This window comes from Lampris incognitus, chromosome 3 (assembly GCF_029633865.1).
Source record: "Lampris incognitus isolate fLamInc1 chromosome 3, fLamInc1.hap2, whole genome shotgun sequence".
In the NCBI taxonomy this organism is placed as follows: Eukaryota; Metazoa; Chordata; class Actinopteri; order Lampriformes; family Lampridae; genus Lampris; species Lampris incognitus.
The window spans coordinates 110,623,021-110,649,282 of record NC_079213.1 but is presented as its reverse complement, the minus strand read 5'-3'; the positions used below and the strand labels follow the sequence as shown (position 1 = coordinate 110,649,282).

The window sequence follows — 26,262 nt, the reverse complement described above, 5'->3', positions numbered from 1 at the left end:
GATGACTTAATGATCCGTAATCGTGGACAAGGCTTGATGAAGTGCTTTCTGAAAGACCCCATTAGCCTTGGTTTTCAACTGTTCGTCACAACTAAGGTCGTCTTTTGCTTTACAGTGACGACGATGATGATTACTTCAGAGCGATGATATTTTGCCCCTCCCCTCCCCCAACTATTACTGGCAGATATATTCGTGATTGTGTAAACCAGGGTGAAATACACTGCATCTGTTTTTTTCTTTTCTTTCCTGTATTAGACAACCACAAGGGGACCAAATATTTTAACCCACAACACCACAAAGAAAAAAAAATAATAATCAAAAACCAACCATCATCTGCTCGGCTGTAAACATGGCCTCAGACGTTCGTGTGATCCGGAGGTTTTGGTACTGCTGGTTTAGGGTTTCCCTTCTCCGTTGGGTCGCCAGATGTCAGGGAGGGCCCGGTCACAGGGAGGTCACGGCTCACTTCTCTAACAAGATCCAGGAGTGCATGGACACCCCGCTCGTTTCGGGGGCACAAACTCTCGTCTATTCAAACACACAATAGGAACACTACACGGACAGGAAGGGGTAATAAAAAAACAACAACTTCCTGATTGTAACTCTTAAAAGGGGGTAGTACAACATTTCTGGTGAGCTGCCCCACTCGGCCATACGGGGACTCCGTGACATCATAGATATGTGAACAACAGAAAGTATACAATGGTACTTTTGTCGTTTCAGAATTTTCTATAATAGAAAAATGTACTGCAGTAATAAATATATACTCTCGCTGACAAATGCACGTACCTGTGTGAACACACCCAACAGGCCCACATATGCATCAAACCATCAGTACCACAGGGGGAAACAAAAGGACTTCTTTGACAAACATGTCCAAGGCTCTCCAAATAATGAGACACATGGTAACTGCGTCTGGTCGTAACCATAGCAACAGAAAAAGCTCGTCACTTTGAGCTTATTCTGTGTGCAGCTTGAGGCATGTCGCAGTTGTGTGGTTAATGATTACAAGTTTAAAACGGTTGTCTTAGGAGGGTTTCTACACTACACTCGTCGTCCACCATCTCCTTCTCTGGAGTCTCTCCAGGACGCCCTCCAGTCTCTACCTCTGCGTAGGCACGTGTCTCTAAGGTCCTTCGAAAACCTTCAGCTTCTTCTAAACAGATGAAAACCAGAGCCTGGTAGTAACGCTGGCTACGAGTGATCCACCGTGCATGGGGAAAAACCAGCTTGTACTGATGCAAGACCTGATAATAAGGTGAATCTATAAAAAACTTTGAGCGAAAAATTCACTTCCTACTAAACTTTTCCTCTCGACCTACTGAAGGTTAGAGGACACGAAGGAGCTGTAGCGTCGAGGAGAAACATTTAACCTCCGTTCTCCAAACTGTAACTAGGTGCAGTCATGAAGCCGAGCTTACACATGAAGAGCTAGCCTGCCGGTGAAGAGGCCTTCAGCCAGCGTAGTCAGGAACGACTTACACACACACGCACACTTCTTCAACTGCTGGTTAGTGATGCACATGCAACAAAAAACATGACTCGGATGATTTCTGCGGTGACAGGCGAGAGAGAGGAACATGAACAAAACCAAGGACACGGGTTTCAGATATGTGATAGCAACATGTGCAAACAAGCTCTGCTTTACCATTCACTTATGTTGACGCCGATACAGCAGTCGTACTTCTCTCGTCTTTGCTGGAGTGAGAGACATTCTCCAGTCTGGATCAGGATCAACATCGGCCCCGTTTCGCAAAAGGCATCCTACCGTCTTCGCTTCATCGACGAAGACCATCGTACTCTGGGAGCGCTGAAGCAAAGCGAGAAGGGTTTAAACCTCAGCGTGCAGCTTCTAGCGTGTGTGTGCCTCTGGTGACGGGGCTGAATGAAAAAAGGCATTTGAGGGGAAACAAGTTTCCAAACAGAAAGCGCCAACAGCCTTAGACCACTTCCACGTATCTAGTACCTTTAGTAACCTGGCTATAAAGAGGATTATCACTGAAGAACGTATGGCTTATAAACAGACCTCATGTGACCTCAAAGAGCGAGGGGCGGGGAAGGTGGCGAGTCTGTACAGTCAGACGAGGAAGCAGCAGAGATAATAGTCATAAGAACAATAATATTAGCAACTGTACAATCAGGCACAAAAATAAACATCTTTGTTTTTAAGTCCAGTCTGAATCCTTTGGTCTTTGGTACCGTGATGAGAGGCAGAACCGCCTCACATCCCAGGCTCTGGTGGCAGGGTATTGCCAGGGCAACAGGTCTTAAAGGAACAAGCTTAGAAATTAGCGGACTCACTGTGTCGATAAGAGTTTTGGGTCTAGTCAAACACGTTAGCTCCAAACAAATCTGAATAGACCGTCTTTCCTTTGAGACGAGAGTCACAGCTGAGGTGGGGTTCTAGTCTGTGTTAAAAAAAAAGCTCAACCCAAAGTGAGCACTTCTGAAATGGTGTCTTGTATGGTTAATGGAGGGTTTTACTACATGTGTGACTCTGCTGACCGTGTGTGACGGTGTTAAGCTGGAACAGCTGGTAACTGACGGTCCTACAGACCATCTCAAAGTGCTCTAGAGGTCTCTAAGTCTATCAAGGTCTATTTTTCAGTCAGTCTTAGACAGTGCCCGTCTATGCACCTTTGTCCGACACTGGGCCTAGATATAACGCCGGGTGAGGTTAGAGGATAAGTTGTTTTCGTTTCTCTCCATCTGTAGCAGTGGGGGTACTACTGGAAGCTTATGGAAGGGGTCAGCCAACATGTTCAACTAGCATGCCAGGCTCTCATCAGTCCGTTCTCTGTACACCCACAGTTTATAATTTTGCTAAGCAGTGAAATCTGCTAACTGAAGGGCTTGCTAGCCAGCTCTTGTGCAAGATGCTGGTTGGAGGCCTTCACTGTCTGCGTGGGCTCAGTGGGAACTCCAGGGTGCATGCTGGCTATCACGGGGGCTCGCTCCACAACCTACACACGTCGGCTGACTCCTCTCCTTTGACGCCACCGCTCCCCCGTCTGTGTCCATTTTGCTGTCCGTCCGAGTACGTGTCACGTTTAATTCAACTGGGTTTGCTAAACAGAGGGGAGCAATACAACCGCAGAGGTGGCCGCTCTCTCTCCTGCCAAGTGTGTTAGTCAGTGGCTGTGGGGAATCAGCACTGGGAGCCATCGATGGGCGACAGCGTCAGGATACTGCGGTCGCTGGAGAAGTTCTCTGGGTCGCTCCAAGACCTGAAAACAGCCAGCATTGACTGAGGGTTAGGAGACTGGGAGTCTGGAAGGTGTGTGTAGAACAGCCAGAGAGAGAGAGAGAGAGAGAGAGAGAGAGAGAGAGAGAGAGAGAGAGAGAGAGAGAGAGAGAGAGAGAGAGGGAGGCTTTTGCATCAGTGATAGAGTAGAGGAAGCCAGAACAATTGAAAAGAGCTAGTGGAAGTTAGGTGGTGTGTGAGTGTGGGGTGGGGGGGTGGGCACTGGGGCGGGGCTGGCCAGTCACTGGCTAACGCACCGTCGGTCTGGAAAAACTGTAATTTCTCTTCGAGGTGACGACACCTCCCTCAAACACAACCTAACACAATCAGGCTGGATGAGTGAGCTAAGAGGAGGCGATGAGCAGGAAGAATGGAGGGTGGAGACTTAATGACGGATGTGATGGCGGTTGAGTGTCTCAAAACTCTCCTTGATTTTTTTGCCCCCACAAGGCAAAATGTTTGACATTTTTAATAATGAAGATTTTGCAGTGGTTTTGTTTATATCTTATTTTTGTTTTTAAAAAAAACTAGATCCAATTTAATCCAATTATAACACAAATATACTGGAGGGGAGGTTGGCGTCACACTACCCAAATCATAAACCACCGCTCCATCTGCATCATCATCCCCTGCTGCTGCATCTAACAGTTATATTCACTATTACTTCATCTTTCAATTATTTATCAATTAGTCAATTAGCGTATCTGATGTCAACAATAATAACAAATGCCCATCACAAACTGGTGGGTATTTATTGGATGCAAAAGTGACGTCTTAAAACGGTTTACTTCGTCTGACCAGCGGCCGAGAGACCTTTAAAGTATTCATTTTATAACGGCGCGAGTTGGAGGATGGCAAGAACATCTCAGCGTTGGCGACTTTTTACCCGGCAAATGTTTTTACTTGATACACGACGAAGCTCAATCGATTCCCGAAGTCATAATCGATTCTTTTTTTTTTCTTTTTTTTTTGTCAACTGACTGGTCGATTAGTCTACTTATCATCTCGTCGCTACAGACCGGGTGTCTGACGCTGTGTGTCAACTCACGCAGGGTAGGCCGGGGACAAACCTTCAGGCCGGGTGACTAGTTTTGTACCAAAACACTGTGCGACCACGAGAGGGGGATGTCTTGATGCAGGCTCAACAATGCAGGTAAGGAAGCCACAGAAGGCTGCATCAGTTCACCTGGACACCGCGTGGTGTCCAGGTGAACTGAGGGGGGGAAGAAGTCAAGGTGAGACTCAACTCCGAGATGAAAAACACAAGTAAAACAAACAAAAACATCCAGTTGTCAGCAGCAACATTCGTGCAAATACTCCATTTCAACGCTAACCATGAGCCCTCAGTATAACCGGGAGTACTACTGCTAATATTTGACATGTACAATATATATCCTAAGGTTAGGTTCATGGTTATCTAAATAACTCTCCTGCTATTACAAAAAATATATCTCGTACACGTTGAATATATAGATATGTATATTTCGATAAAAAAAATAGCTATAATACTCCTGTGTAGAGAAAAGGCAGAGCCCTGGAAGAAGGAGGACTCTCCACATTGAAGTCACAGTGGTCTTGTTCTGTTGCTACCCTGCCAAGTTCAACCCCACCCATAGAGAAGTCTGTAAAAAGACGATTTTACCTACAATCACACCAGATCAGATACCACCAACAACATGAGTTCAATTTTGTTTCATCTTTTTTCTTTTATCTGACAAATGGCTGATCAATTATAACTAACATTTGGAAGCAGCAGAGGCGGTGTAATAGTGGACCACTACAACCCAACAATGTCACCGGCTCGATTCCAACAGAACTACTGGACTCCAAAAGAGGGCTGCTTCCGTCAGTACAGACGAACCACACCGGTCATCGAAGTGGAATCGGAGCTGATTCTTATGGCCACCTCCTCGAAACACAAGCGGGGAGGAGCAGCGACACTCGGCACTGGTCTGCCTGGAATCTCCTTCACGCCACTAGACCGACTGCAGACTGACACGTGCACAAACAGCCTTCACACGACAGATTAGCTTTATATCAGCTAAATACTGCGGAAGAACGGTTGTATCGTCTGTTTTCAGATGCAACTTCAGATCTGTACTAGGTCAGATGGGATTTTCTTGTCCCGTTTCAGGCACCTCTCTCGTCTACCCCGTCTACCAAATTACTCTGACGTTTTTACGACTCTGAATGTTAGTTATACTGTCAGCTTACTTCTTTCCCAGTACCGCTCACAACTATCCGTTTAAGCCTGCGATGTGATGTGAAGACAACCGTTTTAAGACCTGGTGAACAGGACTTAAGAAAGCCGAGGGCGGATGACTCTAAATGGTGGTTTGACTGGAGGTACTCCCATGAGCTACATCGGGCTAACGCCACCAGACTGGCATCTGTATGGGCTGGGGTAAACAAACACATCCTAGGGCTAAAAACCTGTTTGCTTTCTAGATTACAATGGAACGAGGAGACATAATTACGAAAGTGCGTTTGGGATAAGCAAGTGGCAACACAGAAACCCCAGGAGAGGAGAAAACAGGCAGATTTCTGGCAAGACAGTTCACAGAGGACTTGGACAGCACATGAATAATTTAACAGGAAGGTTCAACAACATTATGCAGATTTCACACAAGGGACTAAGGGACACAGAGAATGAAGACAGAGAGGGAGATAAGAAAAGAAGTGCTGGAGGAAAAGACTGCGTACTGCGGCGAGGGGGCACAAACACACACTAGGTTACTTTGTATACAAAATACCAAAGGCAACAGCAGCCCCCATGCAACAAGACAATCTGGGAATGCTTGTTTTGTAACCTGTGGAGGTCTGAGAGGGCGGAGTAGTGTCATTTGGGTCTATGAAAAATGAATTTTGCTGAAAAGAGAAAACTCCACCTGCCTAGAACGCCCCAGGTTATACAGCAAGCACACCCACGAAGTTGGCCTCTTCTCAGAAGCTCATATAAGGCTTCAGGATTAAGTAGAAAAAGACTACAAGATATAGGAAGTAGCAAAAAGACTTAATGAGTTCCACTTTCCGAGACTACACTTCCCAGCAACGCCTCTATTTTAGTGCATGTTCCCGCTTAATACAGGAGAAGAGGAGGAGGCAAGGGATGTCAAGGAGGCAGTCAATGAACTGCAGGTGTCGACCTGTACCTAGACACCCATGTCTCTTCCTGCTTTATCCTCCTAACCACATTTAAGCACGAGCTCACATTCAACACTGCAACAGCACGGCAAGTCAAGCAGCCGACTATAATTGGGCTTCCAATATATGAGAGAGATATATGGACTATATAAGGTGTATATATGTTTGCTGAATTTCACCTTTCGGTCATCAAGCATGTTATATTAGCACTAGTTGGATATATATACCCCTCCCGCTTATGGCAGTATCCTAGCGTTAAGGCCAAATGTGGGGCCCCCTCCCCAGGAGGCGTAAGAGAGGGGTCCCAGGTAATGGATGGCGTCGTGTGAGAGAGGACGGGGGTGGGGGTGGGGGGGTAGAGAGACAATGGAAGGAACAGAGGTGAGGAAAGGAGGAGACGAGATATGAAGTCAGAAAAAGGAGAAGTGTTAGCTACAAGGAGCGGACACAAGGTGAGAGGGAAAAGAAGAGAAGCGTGGTGAAGAGGAGAGAGAGTTTAGGTTGAGCGTAGGGCTAAATCTTAAAACTCTAGAAAACATCAGGTCGAGTCTGTTCTGTTAAACGCCCAAGCCGGTGTCCTTTACAACTGACCTGAGCCAAGCTTTTAAATTACGTTAGCATTCCTGCCTTGCCTGCTGGGAGTACAAGATGGCTGCTGTGTGCACTTTTGAGATAATCCAATTCTTGGCATTGTTTGCGCCAGGTAAAAAGAAGAAGAAAAAAAAAATCAATCGAACATGGATTGAGAATTTTAATTAAATCCAATAACAGATTCTGAGGTACTGTGACCCTGGGCCAATCATACCAGATTTGCAAGTCTACAATTTCCTTTTCCAATTGGACAATTTCCCCTGGCAACAGTGGGAGTGAGTGGATTGATGATTGGTGCAAGGTGCGTACCAACCGCCAACATCTAACAAATGACCGAGGACATAACACGGTCTTATTTTGCACTCCTTGCAGGTTGAATTAACACTATTAAGTTTGTAATGTTTGGAAACAAACCTGGCACAGACAAAGACACCTAACATGGAAGAGGCAACATCATTAGATCCAGTCAGCCAGTGAACAGTGCATCTCTTATTTGAACTGCATGCTGTCAGTACCCACAGATACTACACACACACACACACACACACACACATGCACACACACGTACACATGCACACAAGTTCTCAAACACCAACTTGTGGCAAGGCCTTTGAGAAACATGCACACACAGTACAACAAAAATGCTTCCTCTTGATCAGCGCTGTAATCAATATTCTGCGTCCCCGGGTATCCGATCGGACAGCAGAAAGGGCTGATAAGGTCAAATAATCAATAAGCTCCGAGTCACCGGGACTTAGAAAGGACAGCACAATGACGCTGAAACAGCTGAGTGGGCAAGCCACAGAGGACCCAACCAGGCCCATCTGTCTTACAGAGAGGTCAGGTGACAGCCAACGACCCCGTTCCCCAGCAAGAAATTCCAACTGTTTTCACGGAGACAGGATTTTCAGAAGCATTCTTGGTTTAACCCACCGCAAGTTAACATGAGAGATGTTTGTTGTTTGCTGGTCAGATGATTTACACTGTTTTTGACTAACCATTATATTTTTGGGCCTAATCTATTGTCAAGAAGCCCCGAAAGGAACAGGACAGGCAGGACAAAACATGAGCCACAAAAGGTAGCATACAGATAACAGACTCGTTTGTAAATGTGTAAAAGTGCATTTAAGTTTCGTCATCGGGACCTACAACTTTTAGGTTCTCTGGCCAAACTTCTACTTTGATGTCAAGGATAGAATAAAAACAGGAAAAGGGGAACAGTGTGGACAGACAGAGAAAAGACAGACATATCCATAATGTAGATGGATCAGACACAGACCTGCCCTTAACCTATGGGCTATATAGACAAGAGTGGTTAAATAGTGGACTGGCAAGACCTACTGGGAGCCATGATTTAATACCAGTATATAACAGCACAATAAATAAAGGTCTCCAAAGGCCTTATACACACACTTGACTCCTACATAGTTCCTCGATAAGGCCCCTAAGAATCCACAATGGCATGCTACAGTATGCACAATACACGGCAGTACCATCCCATAAAGAGCCACTGGTTTCTATGGTTCTCATAGGATTCATTACTTCTACATGTGCCACAGAATGCTCCTGTGGATAAGGGGATCAGCACATCTTTCCCTCTGGCTAAACAACATCCAGACTCTAAGACTGAGCCCTCAAGGACTGCAACCGAGCTAGAAAATGTTAATGGAGTCAGAGATAGCTTAATCCAACAGTCTGAATATTTGGTTTCAGCCTACAACAAGGTGCACTTTTCGGCTAGTCTCGAGCTTTTTCGTAACTCCCTCTCGGATAAACATGAAAACACAGAGCCTTTCCTCCCTAACTCTATGCTCATCCTATTCTGGATTTGCAGGATAAACCGTGGCTGGATTCTACAGCCAGAAAGCCTGCTCCGGTGCAAACGCAAACAGTTGAAATCTGGCCTGCGGGCCATTCTACGGAGATGTGATCGTCAGTATTTATATCATCTTATCATCATCACTGTCGTTGTTGTCACCCACCCCACCCCCACCTGCTGCCGTTGCTGGAGGTGTGGCAATGGTTGGCGCTGGCCTGGCACTGCCCGGTCATTTGCTCCAGCAGGTGTGCCAGGCGGGCACAGCCGCTCTGCCCATGTTGGTAGCAGCACAGGGATTCCACACAGCTGAGGGTCTGCGCCTGGGAGGAGGGTAAAGACTGGGAGACAAGGAAGGAGACAGGGATGAAAAAGAGTGCAGGCAGAAGGAGAGATAAGGGGGGGGGGGGCAGAGTGAAGAAACGGTAAAAGATTAGAAGAGGGAGAGAGTGAGAGTAAATGCAGGACAGTGGGGGAAAGGTGTGACACAAAGAAAAGGAGGGAGTGGGAAAGAGGCCAAAGAAAAAATTATAAACAGTGCAAAACAGTGTACAGAATCACAGCAAGTTGTGATAGACCGATGTGGGTAACAGCAAGGTGACACGGCACATGCTGCCTCACAAACACTGATGAGGAGTTAAAACTCAAAACATACAGGAATGGAGGACTGAACACATCTCAAATAAATACAGAATTAAACCTGAAAATTAACAACAACAAAAAATAACTGGATAAGTAAAAGAAAATGTCGGAAGTGATCTGCTTGAAGTGATTTGTGTTCTTTAATGCCGGTTAGAGACGGGGTCAAAGTCATCATAGACAAAATAGCCTGATTTCAAGAAACCAGAGGTGTTACCCATCAGATTCACAAGCGAGAATACGATCAAATGCCATGTCGTTTTGTCATCGCTATAATCACCAGCCATCATCAAGACTACTGCCCTCACTTCTGCCCTAAGAGGCTGCGGAACAGCAGCCAACGGATATGTGAAAGGAAAGCTGTCGACCTGTGAGGGTGGAGCGGGGGATCAAGTCTCCATTCATCTGAGTCAGCACCAAAGAACGAAGGAAGGAGTGAGTGATGGAAGGAAAAGAGGAGAGGAGGGCAAAGAGCAGATATAGACAGAAAAAGTACTGAATAGAGACTATAGCTCGGGTGTGAGGTTACACTCATCTAGTCTGTGCTGCGTGGCTACTCTCACTACATAGGAAGATGACACTGCATGGTACAGTCATAAATTAGTAACACAAAAAGAAGAAAGACCTGAGGTTGGGTCAAATCGATCGTTGTCCTACCCACCTCGATGTCGGCACTACACAGTACTTTATAACATAATAAGCAGACATCGTCTACAGAAGTGCTTCAAGTTCTACGGTTGAAATACAGCAAAATGATCTCAACAGATTAAAGTGGAGAAGCCGTTACCATTTCCAGGCTACGTTTCCCAAGCTTTCATCTGCTCCTTAATCAAAGTGCGGGTTGAATATGTTGAGCTCTTGGTCAAGTGTCTAGAATCAGTATTTCCAAATTACCTGTAAGAAATTCTGAGTCTTGCGAATCAGTCTGAAATTGTTGCCCTTTAAAAGACAATGTTCTGTCCACAGACGCTGCTGGTGACGGTTTGTCACCTATTGCGAGTTAGTGGCTGGGAGCAAAAAGCATCCGTTTTATTGCTCTAAAACACTTGTGCCTAATTCTACAGTTGACGAGGTAGCATCTCTCTGCAGCAGACGCCGGAGACACAACTGGCACATACCAAACCTCTTGGCAGCTGATGGGAAAATGCAGACTGTTGAATATGAATGACTCTGGCTGTGTCAAGCATCTCTAATAGATTATGAATATTTGGAATCTTTGGCAGATTTAGTACTGCCAGACTCATATTTGAAATACCGCAAGAAAAATGTAATGTTATATAAACTGTTAGCAACAGTGCCGTTTTAATACCATCAGTAGTTACTGTGCAAAAAGTTACAATAGTTCAGTCCAACTCTTAACTACTTTGTATGTCTCAACCTTGCAAATACAGGTAATATTCATCCCCCATTTGGCATTTCTCACATTGCTGTGTTGTAAGTGAAATTCCAATATACTTAAATTGAATGCTTTTCAAATGTTTTAAAAGGTGGTTCTCTCCAAGATGTCAAAATGAAACTATTTACGTGTCCAGAAGCATATTAAAAATAAAAGCTATTCACTGCTAATTATATAATCCCTTTGATAACTTAAAGTACATACAACTTAAACCATTAAATTACCAGTGAGAACAAGAGAGGTGACAACTGGTGGATATATCATATTAGCTGCAGTGAGCTATAAGATGTAGCACGAGTTTTGGCGATCTGGCAGACGCCAGAAGGGTTTCCACAGGGCCTACGGGGGGGGGGGGTTGCTGTCACTTCATTTAATACTGTATTATGATGGTTTACACAACCAGAGGAGGAAATAAGTGGCTGAAATCAAATTCATCTGTAGTCCTCCGTGTGAGAACATCTTAATAATCCGTGGGCTGGAGAATCATTTTGCATCTCCACTTAAAGAACACTTTTGAATGTTCTTAAATCAGCAGGAAAACCAAACCCAATCCAAAAAAAATGACTTCTGATGTGACAATAAACTTAAATAAAAAATAATAAGGGATCTTATTCAGGAAAATAAAGGTTAACAGGTTCATAATCACATCAAAACCAGGACTTTGACAACAGTAACATTCCTGTTCCAGTGGTGAGTTACATACAGAATGCAGGCATGGTGGGGGGGAGGGGGGGTAGATGGTTACAGGACAACATAGAGAGGACAACAAAGCCAACATGCCAACAGCATTCTCTCTATCTAAACACTGTGAACCATTTCATATCAATGGGAGGAATGGAAGAGTTGAAACCAGGGGAGGAGGGATGGATCAGGTGAGTCATGGCGGCAGGGGCAATGGGGAGGGATATGGGGCAGGGCTTCCTGTGGCTACAGAGAGGAGAAAGTGCAGTGTAGAGGTGGAAGGTGGGGAGGGACGGCATGGAGAGCTGTGCTGACAAAGCTGGAGAAAGGATGGATGTAATCAAAACCAGGCAGTGGAGTGGGGTTCTGGTTTTTACACAGACATGAAGAAGGCCAGCTAGCAGTGAGGAGGCGGCAACATTATGGGGGACAGTCTGGTGTAGAACAGCATGGGGCAATAGTAACGGGGAATGGGTATGATAGTAACAGGGCTGGGTATGACATGATCCTCAGAGTGTTGGGGGGGTTATAACATCCTCTCCAGGCAGGTCAGAGACAGAACAGGGGATAATGGGGGTGAGTGTGCTACTACCTAGGGGAGCAGGGGCCTGGTTCGGGGGCAGCAGGGGAAGGATAAGGAGCTAGCAGGTGCCAACTGTCCTCCCCTGGGCTCCGCTGGGTTTTAACAGGGTCATATTCTGGGCCGATTGAAACCTCATCCTCTTCCATCTGGGGGACAAAAGACGCTAACAGTAAGCTCTGCTGGCCAGTCAGTCAGACAACTCATCAGATATGCAAGCTAGTCGCTAAGACAACCATCCAGCTCGCAAAAGAAACAGCCCATTGATCAGGTCATCAGCCAGTGGGTTGGTTAGTTTGTCAGCAAGCAAGCAAGCCAAATAGCTGGTCAGTCAATAGGTCTGTCAAGTCTCAGCGCAGTAGAAGGGGAACTCCACTTCACATCTTTCTGGCTGTCTGGTGTGCTCATAAAATACATACAGCACATACAGACGTAGTCCAAACCAACAGCTGTCTCCCCTCTTTTGAAGCCCTTCTCCAGGTCACTCACCAGCTATCGTCGAACAAACAAATGAGTTTGGAGAAAAAGCCTAGCTTACAAGAAGACGTAATAGAAATAACAACTACTGAGTCCTGCTGTTTGACACAAGACACCTCTCTGCTCTAATTCCCGTTTGCACTTGTGAACTTTATTTCAAGTGGGATTGTGCCAGGAGGATATAATCAGACATTACTGCTCGAAAAGCACAGCCAGAAATTTGAAAAGGGTCGATGAGTTCACCAGAAGAGGGCTTTCCTTTCACACAGGAGAACAGACAAGGGAACATTTTGGCAAAAAGGCCATCGTACAGATTAGTAGCTGTAGCTCTCAGCAAATGAGCAGCAGGAAAAGAAACTGTAGCCATAAGACAGTTATCTCTAGGGAAAAGGCTTTTCCATGCAGAGAGGAGAGCAAATCTATTGGTGTCCAAACCAATTAACCTATTTTCTGACTCTATAAGACCGACAGAGAAGACAAACAACAGAAAAGCCCTGAGGCATCTTTGTGATTACCTGCCCCTAATCTAATTAGGAACAATGCTATTGAATGTTACCGGAACTCTTTCAAGTGAAGTGAACATATTACATTACTGAATACTTTCGTTAATTTTGAATTTAGAAAGAGCATACAGCATGGCTTCCACAAACAACTGAATTAGGGGGAAACAAATGATTAGGGATATGGAATCACAACAGTATGTGCTTTCAACTCTCTCTTAATTTATACCATCACACACAAGATAGCTATGTTGATTATCAGAATGGCAATTTTTTTTTTTTGGCTCATTGTATTGGTAGGGTAAACACAATCCTGCCTTTATTATTTGTGACTAAGAGCATTATGAAAAGCACAATACAAATACACGATGGTCCATTGTTGAGGCCTGAATACTAGCATCATTCTCTTTTACAGCCACATATTAGCAATAGTGTAAACTAAGAAAGCTACTGGTTGTAGTGTTTTATAGCACAACATCGCCATCAAAAAGGCTATGTTCTCAAGATTCAGATATACATACAGTCAAATTTTGCCTTGGAAAAATACTAACTTTCAAGACAGTTCAAATTCACCCTCAAACATAACTTATGTGACTATGGTCTGAGGTAGTTATTCATCACGCAACCTGAGAAATCTATTAAAGCTAAAAGGTGTTCATGGTAACTGCAAAAGATCTCAGAAATTTCATGTGAAATCAACTCGGGGAGAATTTTCCCTTTGTCAAAAGAAAGCTCAGGAACTGTTAGCATGCTCTCACTAAGTGACACTAAGAAGCAGTCATAACTCAGTCATACCATGCTATAACAAGACTGTACCATGCCGCCCCACGAGGACTACCAGACTGGTTCAAGAGTCAGTCATGCATTTGTAGTGGAGTTTCAGTCTTGTTTTGTTGGGCTGCACCATACAGGTGGCTGGGTCGTTGTGTTTGTTGAGAGGAATGAATGGTCTGTATATCTGACTAATGTAAGCCTGAGGTATATATGGGCTCTGCAAATGTTCCATGCTAGAGAAAGGGGTGATCAGTCGGCCTGCACCATGCTATAGGATGATTAGGGTTTTACAGTCCTGTGCGTTGACAACACACCATGCTCAATAGAGACATTGCTCCATGCTGTGCAGTGTGGCATGCCAGCCTGTGGTTGTGCAATGAACCCACTAGTTGAAATGGTATTAGACAGTGGTCAAGTGCACTGACTTTGGCTTGATTCAGGTGGTGGGCGTTATTTAGAGCTGTGCTTCTCATATGACGGCTTCTGACCCCAAACTGGTAGCAGGTCAGTTTAAAGTGTGTCCATGCACAGGAGAATAGGATTATTTTTTTACGAAGCCATGTGGGGAAAGACTGGAGTAAGCAAAGTTTCCAATCCAATTTAACATTTCCTCATTCACTTGGTTCTTCATGCAGTAAGACGTGAATTATGAACTGTATCGTGCTACAACATACAGGAATGAAGGGGGGATGTCTGAAACACATTCACTATGTCAGCTTTCAACAAGAATGCCAGACATGCGTTGGGTAGCAGCAATGTGTGAAAACAGATCAATCACCCAATGGTAACCCCCCCCCAGCCCCCTCCCCCTCCCCTGAGAATGCTGGTTGGCTTTTTCTGGGCATGCAGTCACAGACAAGACACAAATGGCCCTGTTCCAACATGACTAACATGCATTTTTACAACAGTCCTCTCCTTCCTTCTACACTACCTGACATGTCTCCACTTCTCATTTTTGGCTGGGAATTAATCACTCGTCTATCACAAGTCAATGAGAAAGCACATCGTCGAAAAGCTTTGACTCAAAATTCCTATGTCCAACCAAATGAGTGAAGTCATGTTTTAAACGTACAGCCTTAGATCAGTGATTATACTGCAGCGGAAGGAGAAAATAAACTTAGGACTCTACTGCTGGATTCACACAGGAGGAGAATAATCGGATTTTTACCCCTACATAATCTGCATTTTCTCATTTTTGGATTAAGAGGTAGTGGGTATGGTATAGCATGGTGCATACCACGTGTGATATTTGGGCTTTTCTGACTTGTTATGACTAATGAATAACAGCAGAGGTTGGTAAATGATACTGACTGAAACGAGGTAAACAGCTCAGACCCCCCACGCCCAAGTTTTCCGTTTCAAAAACTCAAGAGCAGGGCCGGCTAAGTTCGCTCTGTTGTGGCTTGACACCTCGCTACTGAAAGACTTGTCTCATCTGAAAACGGTTGATGCTGGCAAACATGCTGTCGGTCCACTATCTTTCTACGTAAATTTGTTAGTCGTGCTTGCTTTGCTATCTTGTTTTCACATCTCTGAACATTAAGGACCAGGAGTTGAATAAAATCACACATGGTGCCTTTAACAGTCTGAATGTGTCTTCCTGTGTAAATCCAGCCTGTTGCAGCCTGCATGTTGTCAGTTGGAATTAGGACCCAGTAACAGATAGCTGGAATAGAGACCAGACCTGGGAAAGTAGCATTTAAAAATGGTTTGACACCCAAAAACAACAGGAGTGCTTGTTCTGTAAAGCAATGTTTCCACCTTTTTGAGGCTGTTCGAGCCATTTATTAATTCAGTCAGTCATTTATTAAAATAAGAGAGTGGGCAACACACTCACTTCACTGAGATAACAGGGAGTCTATGAGAACTGGCAGTTGGGAGAGCTCGGAGAGAATTTGATCCTCGGCAAGTGGGGACGCACATGTGGCTCCACAGGCAGAGGATCTGGCCACCGCACTTTATCTGGGCTGTTCCTTTACTTCTGAGAGAGGTCAAAGCATGGTCAATCACCACTTGTTACGAGATTTAATTTTCATGGTTCGCTCTGTAAGATATATGAACTCATGACTGCCCTGCTTGTGTGTCCTGATGTGTGACCTGTGTTCTGACTAATGATGAAAGGGTTCTAATTTCGATTTTCAGCCCAACAGAAGCGAAATGAAAGCAAGTCACATCAGCAATCAGTACGGTTAACAGGGCAGAAAATATAGGTGAGTGACTGTTAAGTGAAACACAGAGAAACGTGTGGTTATCATAAGCTAGGAATATTATTTAAGTGAAACACTGCTTTTGCCCTGTGATGGCCTGGCGGCCTGCCCAGGGTGTCTGCCTGCCTGCCGCCCAATGACTGCTGGGATAGGCTCCAGCACCCCTGCGACCCAGAGAGCAGGATAAGTGGTTCGGATAATGGATGGATGGATGAAACACTGCCTTTCAGTAACGCACTCCTGTTACTGCTTCAGTATTTGACTTCATTCTAATATCGAATTGTGAGCCCAGGGCTGGTTTAAGTCTCCTCTCCTCTACCTAATTTTGCCCAGCTGGCTCTTGGCTCTGGACAGAGGCTGCAGAGCGATGAAGTCATCACCTATCGCCACACGGTTGGAGTACATCTACACAGGGAGTGGGGAAACGCACACGCACGCACACAGAAAGGGAAACACACCCACACACACAGGAAGACACACATTCACAGGGAGGGGATCACACACACAAACACCACGCATAGGGAGGAGACATACACACAGAATACAAGAACACACATTACAGACACAGGCTGGTTAGAACTACCATTCTTGCTCACACACACATACACTCCATCTCTCTCTCTTTCTCCCATTCTCTTCCTTTCATTCTATCTTACACATACACATGCAGACACACACATTAACATACAAACAAAGTGGACAGGGTGACAACAGTTAGACTAGAAAAACAGCAAAGAGAATCTAGAGGGAAAGTTGTTCCATCAGAAAAATAAGCCTGAAAAGTAAAAAAAGAGAAAGCTTTCAGTGATGACCAGATCAATACCGTAACACCGTGGGTCTGCTGGGCAGCAGCCATGAAAACTTGTGTGTGAGCATGCATGCCTGTACAAGTGTTTGTGTTACTAGGACCAAACAAACACCATGCTCTTCCTGTAAACCAGTGGGTAATTTGTGACCAGTGTTTGAGAAGAACAATCTGTAGGAAATGTAGAAGATCGCAGACAGTGCTTTCTTTGCCACAAGTGCAATATGATCACATTTCAATTACCAGAAGTTAGTTGTCAAAGAAAATAGTTCTGCAGCTATGATAGAATTGGCATCTTAGGACTTTTCTTCGAAACTTTTACCTAACATAGCAAAAAAACAACAACAAAAATCAAGCTAGAATAACAGTACATACTGATATGAATGTCAGCAAAGCTCACATATCAATTTATGGTTAATGGAAACAACACATATTTTATTCAAAAAAACTAAAATTAGCCAGGTGATGTTTTGCATAAAACTCAATAAACCAAGCAATTACTTGAATGCATTTCTTTCTGTTAACCAAGCTGCTCTGGGCCCTAATAGCCCCTCTTCTGATATGAAGAAATGTTCTCTGTCATTCTTCTAACTTTACCTCTCACTCCTATACTTTTCTTTTTTGAGATTCTATCCCGTCTACTTTTTCCTCCCCATCCTCCTCTCCTCTCTCCTACCTGGCTTTTCTGGGTGGTTGTCGGCTGCAGGTGCCTGTAGAAGACCTTCTTCACCACATCGGGGAAGAGGCAGGTGATGATGATAATGATGATGGAGAACCAAGCGGAGCCGCTGGACAGCAGCTGAACGAAGACAAAGTACATGTCCTGGGTGTGGAGGAAAGGCCTGGGGGACAGGGGAAAGGGATGAAGGATGGAGTGAGGTAAGGAGCAAGAATGTAAATAGGAGAAAGGGGAGGGGTGGGTAAGGGAGAAAGAGAAAGATTGAGAAACAACACAAAACCCTTGAATTTTGCTATACACAAGTGAAGATGGTGATGAATAAAGGCTGATTAAAGTGATAATCCTGAACAGCCATTTTTGTTTAACTTACTGACACCCATGGAAATACTGGTCATTTCGTTGTTTTTGAGCACTCCAAATCCCAGGGATACATCCCAAATGAAACCGTGCTGTTTTCCATCATTTTAAGTGGCAAGCAACCGATAGCTGCTCCAGTTGCCAATATTAAATTGATATTTTTTCAGCATAGACACCCTTTTGTACATTTTACTTTCACTTAATTTACTTTTAACACCTTCTTTGAGTGTTCAAGGTGTTGCCTGGCCTCCAAAGCCTCCAGATCTCAATCCAATTGAGCATCTGCGGGATGTGCTGGACCGACAAGTCTGATTCATGGTGGCTCTACCTCGCAACTTACAGGACTTGAAGGATCTGCTGCTAAACGTTTTGGTGCCAGATACCACAGGACACCTTCAGGGGTCTTGCAGAGTCCATGCCTTAGTGGGTTGGCACTGTTTTGGCAACACATGGAGGACCAACAGCATATTGGTGGTCATAATGTTTTGGCTCATCATAAAACGGACCAAGTCCTTATCATGAGTTTTTAATGATTCATTCAATTTTCTAGGTTCAACAGTTCATTTTTGTTTGGACAATTTCTGTCACCTGCATTACCAACTCAGTCATATTCATCTTCTAGTAATTAAGAGCGACGGTACTTTGTGTCACCTACTCTTTTACAGAGTTACGCAAGTAATTTTAACCATCTGAACTTCAGTAAAATATTCCAGCACTATTTTCATCTCTGGATTCCAGGAAAGTGACTTTTACTAATAAGCTGCTGACTCGAACATGTATATATATATATATATATATATATATATACACACACACACACATACATACATATATTGTTTGGACTTTTCCCCTTTTTCTCCCCAATTGCCCCCCCTCCCTTTTTTCCCCAGTTGTATCCGGCCAATTACCACACTCTTCCGAGCCATTCCAGTTGTTGCTCCACCCCCTCTGCCGATCCAGGAAGGGCTGCAGACTACCACATGCCTCCTCCGATACATGTGAAGTTGCCAGCCGCTTCTTTCCACCTGACAGTGAGGAGTTTCACCAGGGGGACGTAGCACGTGGGAGGATCACGCTATTCCCCCCAGTTCCCCCTTCCCCCCTGAACAGGCGCCCCAACCGACCGACCAGAGGAGGCGCTAGTGCAGTGACCAGGACACATACCCTCATCCAGCTTCCCACCCGCTGACATGGCCAACCGTGTCTGTAGGGACGCCGACCAAGCTGGAGGTAACATGGGGATGCGATCCGGTGAGCCCCGTGTTGGTAGGCAACGGAATAGACTGCCACGCTACCTGGATGCCCATTTTCTCCCCAATTGTACTTGGCCAATTACCCCACTCTTCCGAGTCATCCCGGTCGCTGCTCCACCCTCTCTGCTGATCTGGGGAGGGCTGCAGACTACCACATGCTTCCTCCGACCGCCAGCCGCTTCTTTTTCACCTAACGGACAGGAGTTTCACCAGGGAACATAGCACGTGGGAGGATCACGCTATTCCCCCACCAATTCCCCCTCCCCCATGAACAGGTGCCCTGACCAACCAGCGGAGGTGCTAGTGCAGCGACCAGGACACATACCCACATATGGCTTCCCACCCGCAGTCTGAAGGGACATCCGACCAAGTCGGAGATGACACAGGGATTTGAACCGGCGAGCCCCGTGTCGGTAGGCAACGGAATAGACCGCCACACTACCAAGACGCCCCCTGACTCTGGCAAATATCAAACAGTAAAGAACAATGAGGTGACAAAGATATTAAAGTCCTTTCCTGCTGCCTTTTGAGAGAATTTACATCTTATCCCCGTTTTTCAGGAATTTAAAGTTCTATACTGAAGACTCTATAGAAAAGATTGCTGACTAACAAACTGGAGTATGGGTAGGTGTATTGTGTTTAATTTGCTCATGAAATTAGATGTGGAAAGTCATTTTCAAATACAAGCCTTTGACAAAACAACACTATTTGTAGATGGAAACTCAATGACAGTGTCAGGTTACATGAACATTGTCATTAAGCTTGAGCGCTATACAGTCACGTGCACTTATTGTACTTGAACATTTGGAGGAGAAGCACACGACAAACATGGCATTAGCCCTGGTCCACACACTCATTTTCCACCATTAACAATCAAAGTGGCCGTTTATAATTAGTATGGAAGAACAAGAAAAGTATGCCATATCTCATTAAAATCTATTAAAAATCTGACCTACCTGACCTGTCCTCTATCTGACCTATCCTCTATCTGATGACATTTAATTCAAACCGCTAGATTTGCCGCTTAAATTCATTACCGCAAAAAAACCACTCTGTGGCAATCGATAACTAATTTGTATTTCTGTTTGCCCGTCTTTCTGAAGTTACAGATATTGCCGTGTAGATAGTTTTGAGGAAATTCACAGCCAAGACTTGTTCAGTTCCAGAGAGCAGGGAGGCCATAGTGGTCAGGGTTGAATCTGGCCTTGAATTATTTTTGCTTTTCAAAGCAGTTTTTGCTCGGATGAGAAGTGATCACATTGTAAGGTTACGAGTTGCTCTCACCAGATGATTCCTCCATAGAAGAGGGAGAAGATAAAGTAGAAGGCAATCGATCCCCAGGTTACAAAATGGTTCATCCACGTCCAGAAATGAGTCTCCAATGCCAGCTGTCATCATGCACACACACACACACACACACACACACACACACACACACACACACACACACACACACACACATGCACACAAAAGAGGGGAGAAAGGGAGGGAAGAGGACGGATGGATAGAGTGAGAGAGTGAATGAGTGGGAGGAACATCAATACAGCACAGCAATCAACTGCTGTGCTGTAAAAAAAAAAAGACCTTGGCATCAACCTGCTCCGACTAACAGCCACCGACGTCATCCTGATACTTCAATACTAATCTCATATCTGGACTGCAGCAAAGCATAAGCATTCATCTCTGTAAACCCAGAAACCCTACCCACTCTATCTTACATATGCGTCCAGTAATCACGTACACTGACCCCCCCCTTTCAGATTCTTATGAACACACATCTTGCTAACTTGGCATCATTTTGAGCGTATATACATACAATGTTGAGACATTGCTGGGTACATGGAGATAATCCTATTCCATAACAGTAATCGTATTTTAGAAGACCTTACTTGTCATATTGTATTAATCTTACCAATTAGACAAAGTCAAATTTAGATATAGCACAAACGCGATATGTGGTGAGTCATCAGCAAGACGACCACTCCATCCCCGTTATATGAAAGCCTGATGCACAATTTTGAGGAAATCTTTATCTCTCTGAATGTGGAGAGAGATGCAGTTAGTGACACTAAGCTATGCACATCATTATGACTGCCACTTAGAAGGTCCATAAAATATCTGATATACGTATCAAACAGAGTCGCATCTCAACAGAGGAATCTTTAATCCCATGGAAAGTCCCTTAACAGATGTCCAGAACCAACTTCCATGGCAGGGTCTGACATGAAAGTCAGGCGTTCCAGGGAAGTTCCGTATTAAAGCTCTATAGATCCACTTTAATAGATGATGACATGAAACGGTTGACGTTCATTTTACAGATACACAACACATCTACGGTTCACACATTTTTCGGAGGAATGGTGCAGTTTTCTGATCTTTGACTAAGATAGTTAATATTCTTGACGCAAGACTGGAAGTCGTCCTAAACACATCATTACAAGCGTGGGTCAAAGAGGCAATAGCGGAACGGCAGGATGAGGTATGATATACCTTCAATGTGACAGTGATGACCATGACGGTGAAGACCAGCGTTCCAAAAGTCCAGTTCCCAAACATCTACAAGAAGAGAGACAGCAGTTGACCCAAAAAAACCAATGAATACATTGTTGAAATAAAATAAATAAATAAATAGATAGATAGATGGATATATACAGCCTGATTTCCTTTCTCCAAGCAAAGACCAAAAATAGGCTCTGGGCTCAATTTTTGGTAGGTCCTTTTACATTATGACAGGACTACTGTATAATCTGTCTTCATGGGCAAGGGACACACTACATACGCTTACAGCTGGTAAATACCACAATAATGAACCTGTGTTGATTTGAATGTAGCCGAGGTTAACCTCAGTGCGATGATGAGAGAAAAGACGGCGTAAAACTGGGAAGTGTGCCAATACTGAAAGTTGGTTTGTCATTAACTACAGCTTAAAATAACATTCAGCAAACTCAAAGAAAAGACTCATGTTTAAGGACACAAACACATGGAAGTAAGGCGTCTTCTAAAACTTCGTCAGAAGTGGAACTCTTGATGAAAACAAAAATTGTAAATGTAATTTGCAAAGCCTAACAATACCCCACCCCAAGGAAGCATGCATTCAACCATAGGGCAGACTCTTCTTACCAGCTGCCTGTTAGCTCGCAAGATCTGAAGACATGCACAGCCACAGCATGAAGGGAGGAGAAGGAAGAAAAGGAGATGAACGAAAGAAAGAACGGACAAGAAACAGCAACAGGAGTGAATGCTTCTCAGAATCCAAAACCATGGAGAGAAAAAAAAACTCGAGAGATTAAGCAAAAAGTTAGACAACAAAGGTAGAATCTTGAGAAAAAGACAGAAAAGTAAGTAAAGAGAGGTGAACGAGTAAAATCACTATAGCTCACAACTTTAAAGACTGTTTAACAAAGGCAGGCAGGCAGCACAGTTAGACTTGCACAGTAATACAGACAGACGGGTAGATGGGAAGGAAGACAGAGACGAGAGCGAGAGAGCGAGAGAGAGAGCGAGAGAGCGAGAGAGAGAGAGAGAGAGAGAGAGAGAGAGATCAAGGGTAGGAGAGAGATGCAAAAAGAGAGACAGGCAACCAGCTCAGTCAATAAACTTGTATGGATTTGTGGAGCGCATTCAATTCATAGCCAGACTCAGAATAAACACACCCGCACAAACACTCAAACAGAATTGTGTTGTTAGGATTAGGAGAACATTCTTTTGGCAAGCACAAGTCAAACCCTCACAATAAAGATTTCACTAATAAGGTTTGGAAAATACTCTATACAAATGATAGCTTATGTGTGTTGTTTTTTCAAGCGCCAATGGGTAGACCTCAAAATAAAGTAAAAATATAGACTACCCCCTCCAAAAAAAAAAAAACCCCATACACACCTGTCCATTGCCCATGAGGCTGGTGTCTTCTCCCATCAGTATGTAGGATCCAAAGAAAAAGACAAAGGCATGACAGAAGCCCAGCAAAGTCCAGTACAGAAAAGTGCGGAAGGACAGCAGAGAGTTCTTACTGATGTCCCTGTGGAACACACACACACACACATTAATATAGTCTAAATGGCAGGTATGACTTGAGATGATAGCTTGGCAAGATTCTTTCCTTTAATGCTCTGAAAAGGAAAAGCCGGGGTACACTACACAATACCGAGAGTCTTGATAGTACAGTGAGCACCTATAGCAGAACCCTGCAACTACTCTTACCTGTATAGGACAGGTTTACTCTGCAGAACATGTGGATGAACCAGCTGTTCAAACAGACTGTACACCAGGATGGGCAGAGAGGTGAAGCAGATGTTGTACAGCGTCAGATACACACTGTCATAGAGGGTCTGGAACAGCCAAAGACACAGCATTACCACCGACGCTCACATATTATAAAACAGAAACACTCAAACCAAGCTAATCTTGGTTCAGGAAAGACAGAGTACTAGTACACTGGTTTTATAGAGCCAGATCTGTTGTATTACAATATCTAAATTTAGAACAAAGAGTTTAACTGAGCAAAAACCTAGTCGACAATTTAAACAACTTAGCCTGAGCTAAAAAAAAACTCATGTTTACCTCCTCAAAACTGGGCCTGTGGGAAGATAGGTCTAATGAGTCTACATTGTCACATATTACAGCTACACTATAGCTGTAATGTGTGAAAATGTTAAACTTCTGGTGTCAGTGTGCAAACTGATAAAACCACCTCTGGAAGGATGAATTTGGACAAACTAACAACAAATTCCAATTCAGTATCTAATCCACAACTGAGTGAAAGAAATAAACTCACATATGCAAACCAAAGAAGTAGAAGGTGGCTTGTATCAAAATGTCAATGGACGGTCTTGATGCACTTGGACGGTGAACAAGCAACACATTTGCTGTAAATCTAACCTGATGCAACTATTAATACTAACGAGAAACTATTTACACAAAAAAAAAGCGACATAAACACGACCTCTCAGCTATGGCCAACCTGTTAACCACGATGATGGCTTCCTGTATTTTGAAAAGTAAAAAGCCTGCACCTAACTGTACAGTTAACAACAACTAAATACAATAAGTGGAACCGATGTGTGATGAAATTTCTGTTTCTTGATGGAACTCCAATTTCCACGTGGACACATTCTAATGCCAGGTATAACTAACTGTCACACAGGTCCACTGTATGAAGACACATTCGCTTACAATCTGCCGAGTTTAAGTTGACATTCATCTTTTTAGGAACTATGACAAGGTTTGGCATGGAAAATAATGCTTTATGTGAAACGGTGTAAAATCGGTTTGACACTAAATGACTGTTTAGCATCAAAACTACAGCAGAGAGACAGAGAGAGAGAGAGAGAGAGAGAGAGAGAGAGAGAGAGAGAGAGAGAGAGAGAGAGTGAGAGACTTACTTGTTGTGAAAACAGACAGAAGAACTGGTATAAAAACTGGGGAGTGATAAAACACACATTCTAGAAAAAGAGAGAAAGATTAAAATGTCAGGTAAGAAAATCAAAGACGGTTGAATCAGTTCATCTGGATACAATGTTTATTGACTGAAGATGTCACTCAGTTTGATGAAACGTATCTGTCAATAAACGTTGTATCCAGATGAGCTGATTCAACCTACTTTGAGAATGATTAAAAACACATTTCAAAAGAGATTGTATGAGACAACAACTTTAAGGGGTCTCTGAGGGCTGTTTTGATAGGATAATTGCCTTTGTAATGACAGGCAGTGACATTCCTGCACGGTTAAACAAAAAACAGACAGATAGGTAGATAGAAAGATAGACAGCTAAACAAACAGATAACCAACTAACTAAACAACTAAATAGTAGCAGCAGAAATTAGGTATTGATTATTTAGCTCAATGACATGAGTGTGAATTTGTGATTACTCTGTTATGTGAACCCAAATTTAGTATAGTGAACCTTTGTAGACCATGCATCTGAAATTAACTAACGAATTTACACATGTATTTATTCGTACCACTTTTTTTTTTCTTTTTTTTTTTTCTGATTTTCCCCTTTTTTCTCCCAATTTAGTGGCCAATTGATCCCTATTTTAATTCAAACACCCACCCTCGTATTGCATGCGTTCGCCAACTGCATCTCTCCGGCCGGCAGTCTCGAAGGAAAGCGCCTCCCCACTTTCGTGACAAGGCGAATCCAAGCCGAACCACTGTTTTTCCGACACACACGGAGACGCATTCACATGACGAACACAAGCCGACTCCGCCCCCCTCCCGAAGACAGCGTTGCCAATGATTGCTGCTTCATCGAGTCCGGCCATAGTCGGATCTGACGAGACCGGGGCGCGAACCCCAGTCCCCAGTGGGCAACTGCATCGACACCAAGCCGACGCTTAGACCGCTACACCACCGCGGACCCTCGTACCACTTTTTTAAGTGTCAAAACGTATACTGAGGCATAACAGATTATTCATTTTTTTTAATGGCCAAAAACTCCCAAGGGATCTGAAAATACTGTAAATCAATATCAATGCACATTTGATGATTCTCAACCAATAATCAGTTTTTCTCAATACAAAATTTACCGTCCGTAGAAGTGGGGTTTCCAGTTAAAATGAAAATAGCTACAACCATGCCCAGATCCATCCCCAGACCTACACTGTGATGAATATTTAAAATGGCTTCATATTCTTTAGCCACTTAAAATGTGCCTGAGTTTAAGCAATTCAATTACAAGCAAAGCCACAACAAAGATAAAAAAGCATATCAGATCTACTTCACTTGATAAAACAGGATGCAGTCGTTCTCTTGCAAGTTTAACATTCTGTTTCAAATGAAACACTAAAGTGTATGCGTGCAGCTCAGCTTCATCTTAAAAGGAAAAAAGTATTTTACAAGTCTCACTACTCTTGTCTTTTAGAAACAAATATTTTATGATAGAGAAAAAGCACTGCACAAGCCTTACTGTGGGTTACCTTGTAGAAAAAGTACTGTACAAGCGTAGCTATTCGAATGTAGTAGAAGTGCCCGTGAACCAACAGTAGTTTAGCCAGGAATTTAAACCTGGCAATTGCATAGTCACTGTTTCTCACGGCCTGACGACCCTCCTTTCCCATGATACCTTATGGAAAGCACAAGGGATACACACAAATAAACACACACACACACTCTTTAAA

The 26,262-nt window shown here is 43.9% G+C and overlaps 1 protein-coding gene across 1 annotated transcript in view; it reads right to left on the bottom strand.

Annotated features, from left to right (window-relative positions):
* Nucleotides 1-2,391: 2,391 nt before the first annotated feature.
* atp11b (ATPase phospholipid transporting 11B (putative)) overlaps nucleotides 2,392-26,262 on the bottom strand; it is a 61,730-nt gene continuing 37,859 nt past the window's right edge. Inside the window, exons 22-30 of the mRNA XM_056276920.1 lie at nucleotides 26,062-26,207; nucleotides 24,525-24,584; nucleotides 23,344-23,471; nucleotides 23,023-23,161; nucleotides 21,634-21,699; nucleotides 20,428-20,531; nucleotides 17,531-17,696; nucleotides 8,973-9,136; nucleotides 2,392-3,227 (exon numbers count right to left, since the gene is read on the bottom strand). Coding sequence (XP_056132895.1) covers nucleotides 3,149-3,227; nucleotides 8,973-9,136; nucleotides 17,531-17,696; nucleotides 20,428-20,531; nucleotides 21,634-21,699; nucleotides 23,023-23,161; nucleotides 23,344-23,471; nucleotides 24,525-24,584; nucleotides 26,062-26,207 — 1,052 coding nt within the window. The 3' untranslated portion in view covers nucleotides 2,392-3,148. The remainder of the gene's footprint in view (nucleotides 3,228-8,972; nucleotides 9,137-17,530; nucleotides 17,697-20,427; nucleotides 20,532-21,633; nucleotides 21,700-23,022; nucleotides 23,162-23,343; nucleotides 23,472-24,524; nucleotides 24,585-26,061; nucleotides 26,208-26,262) is intronic.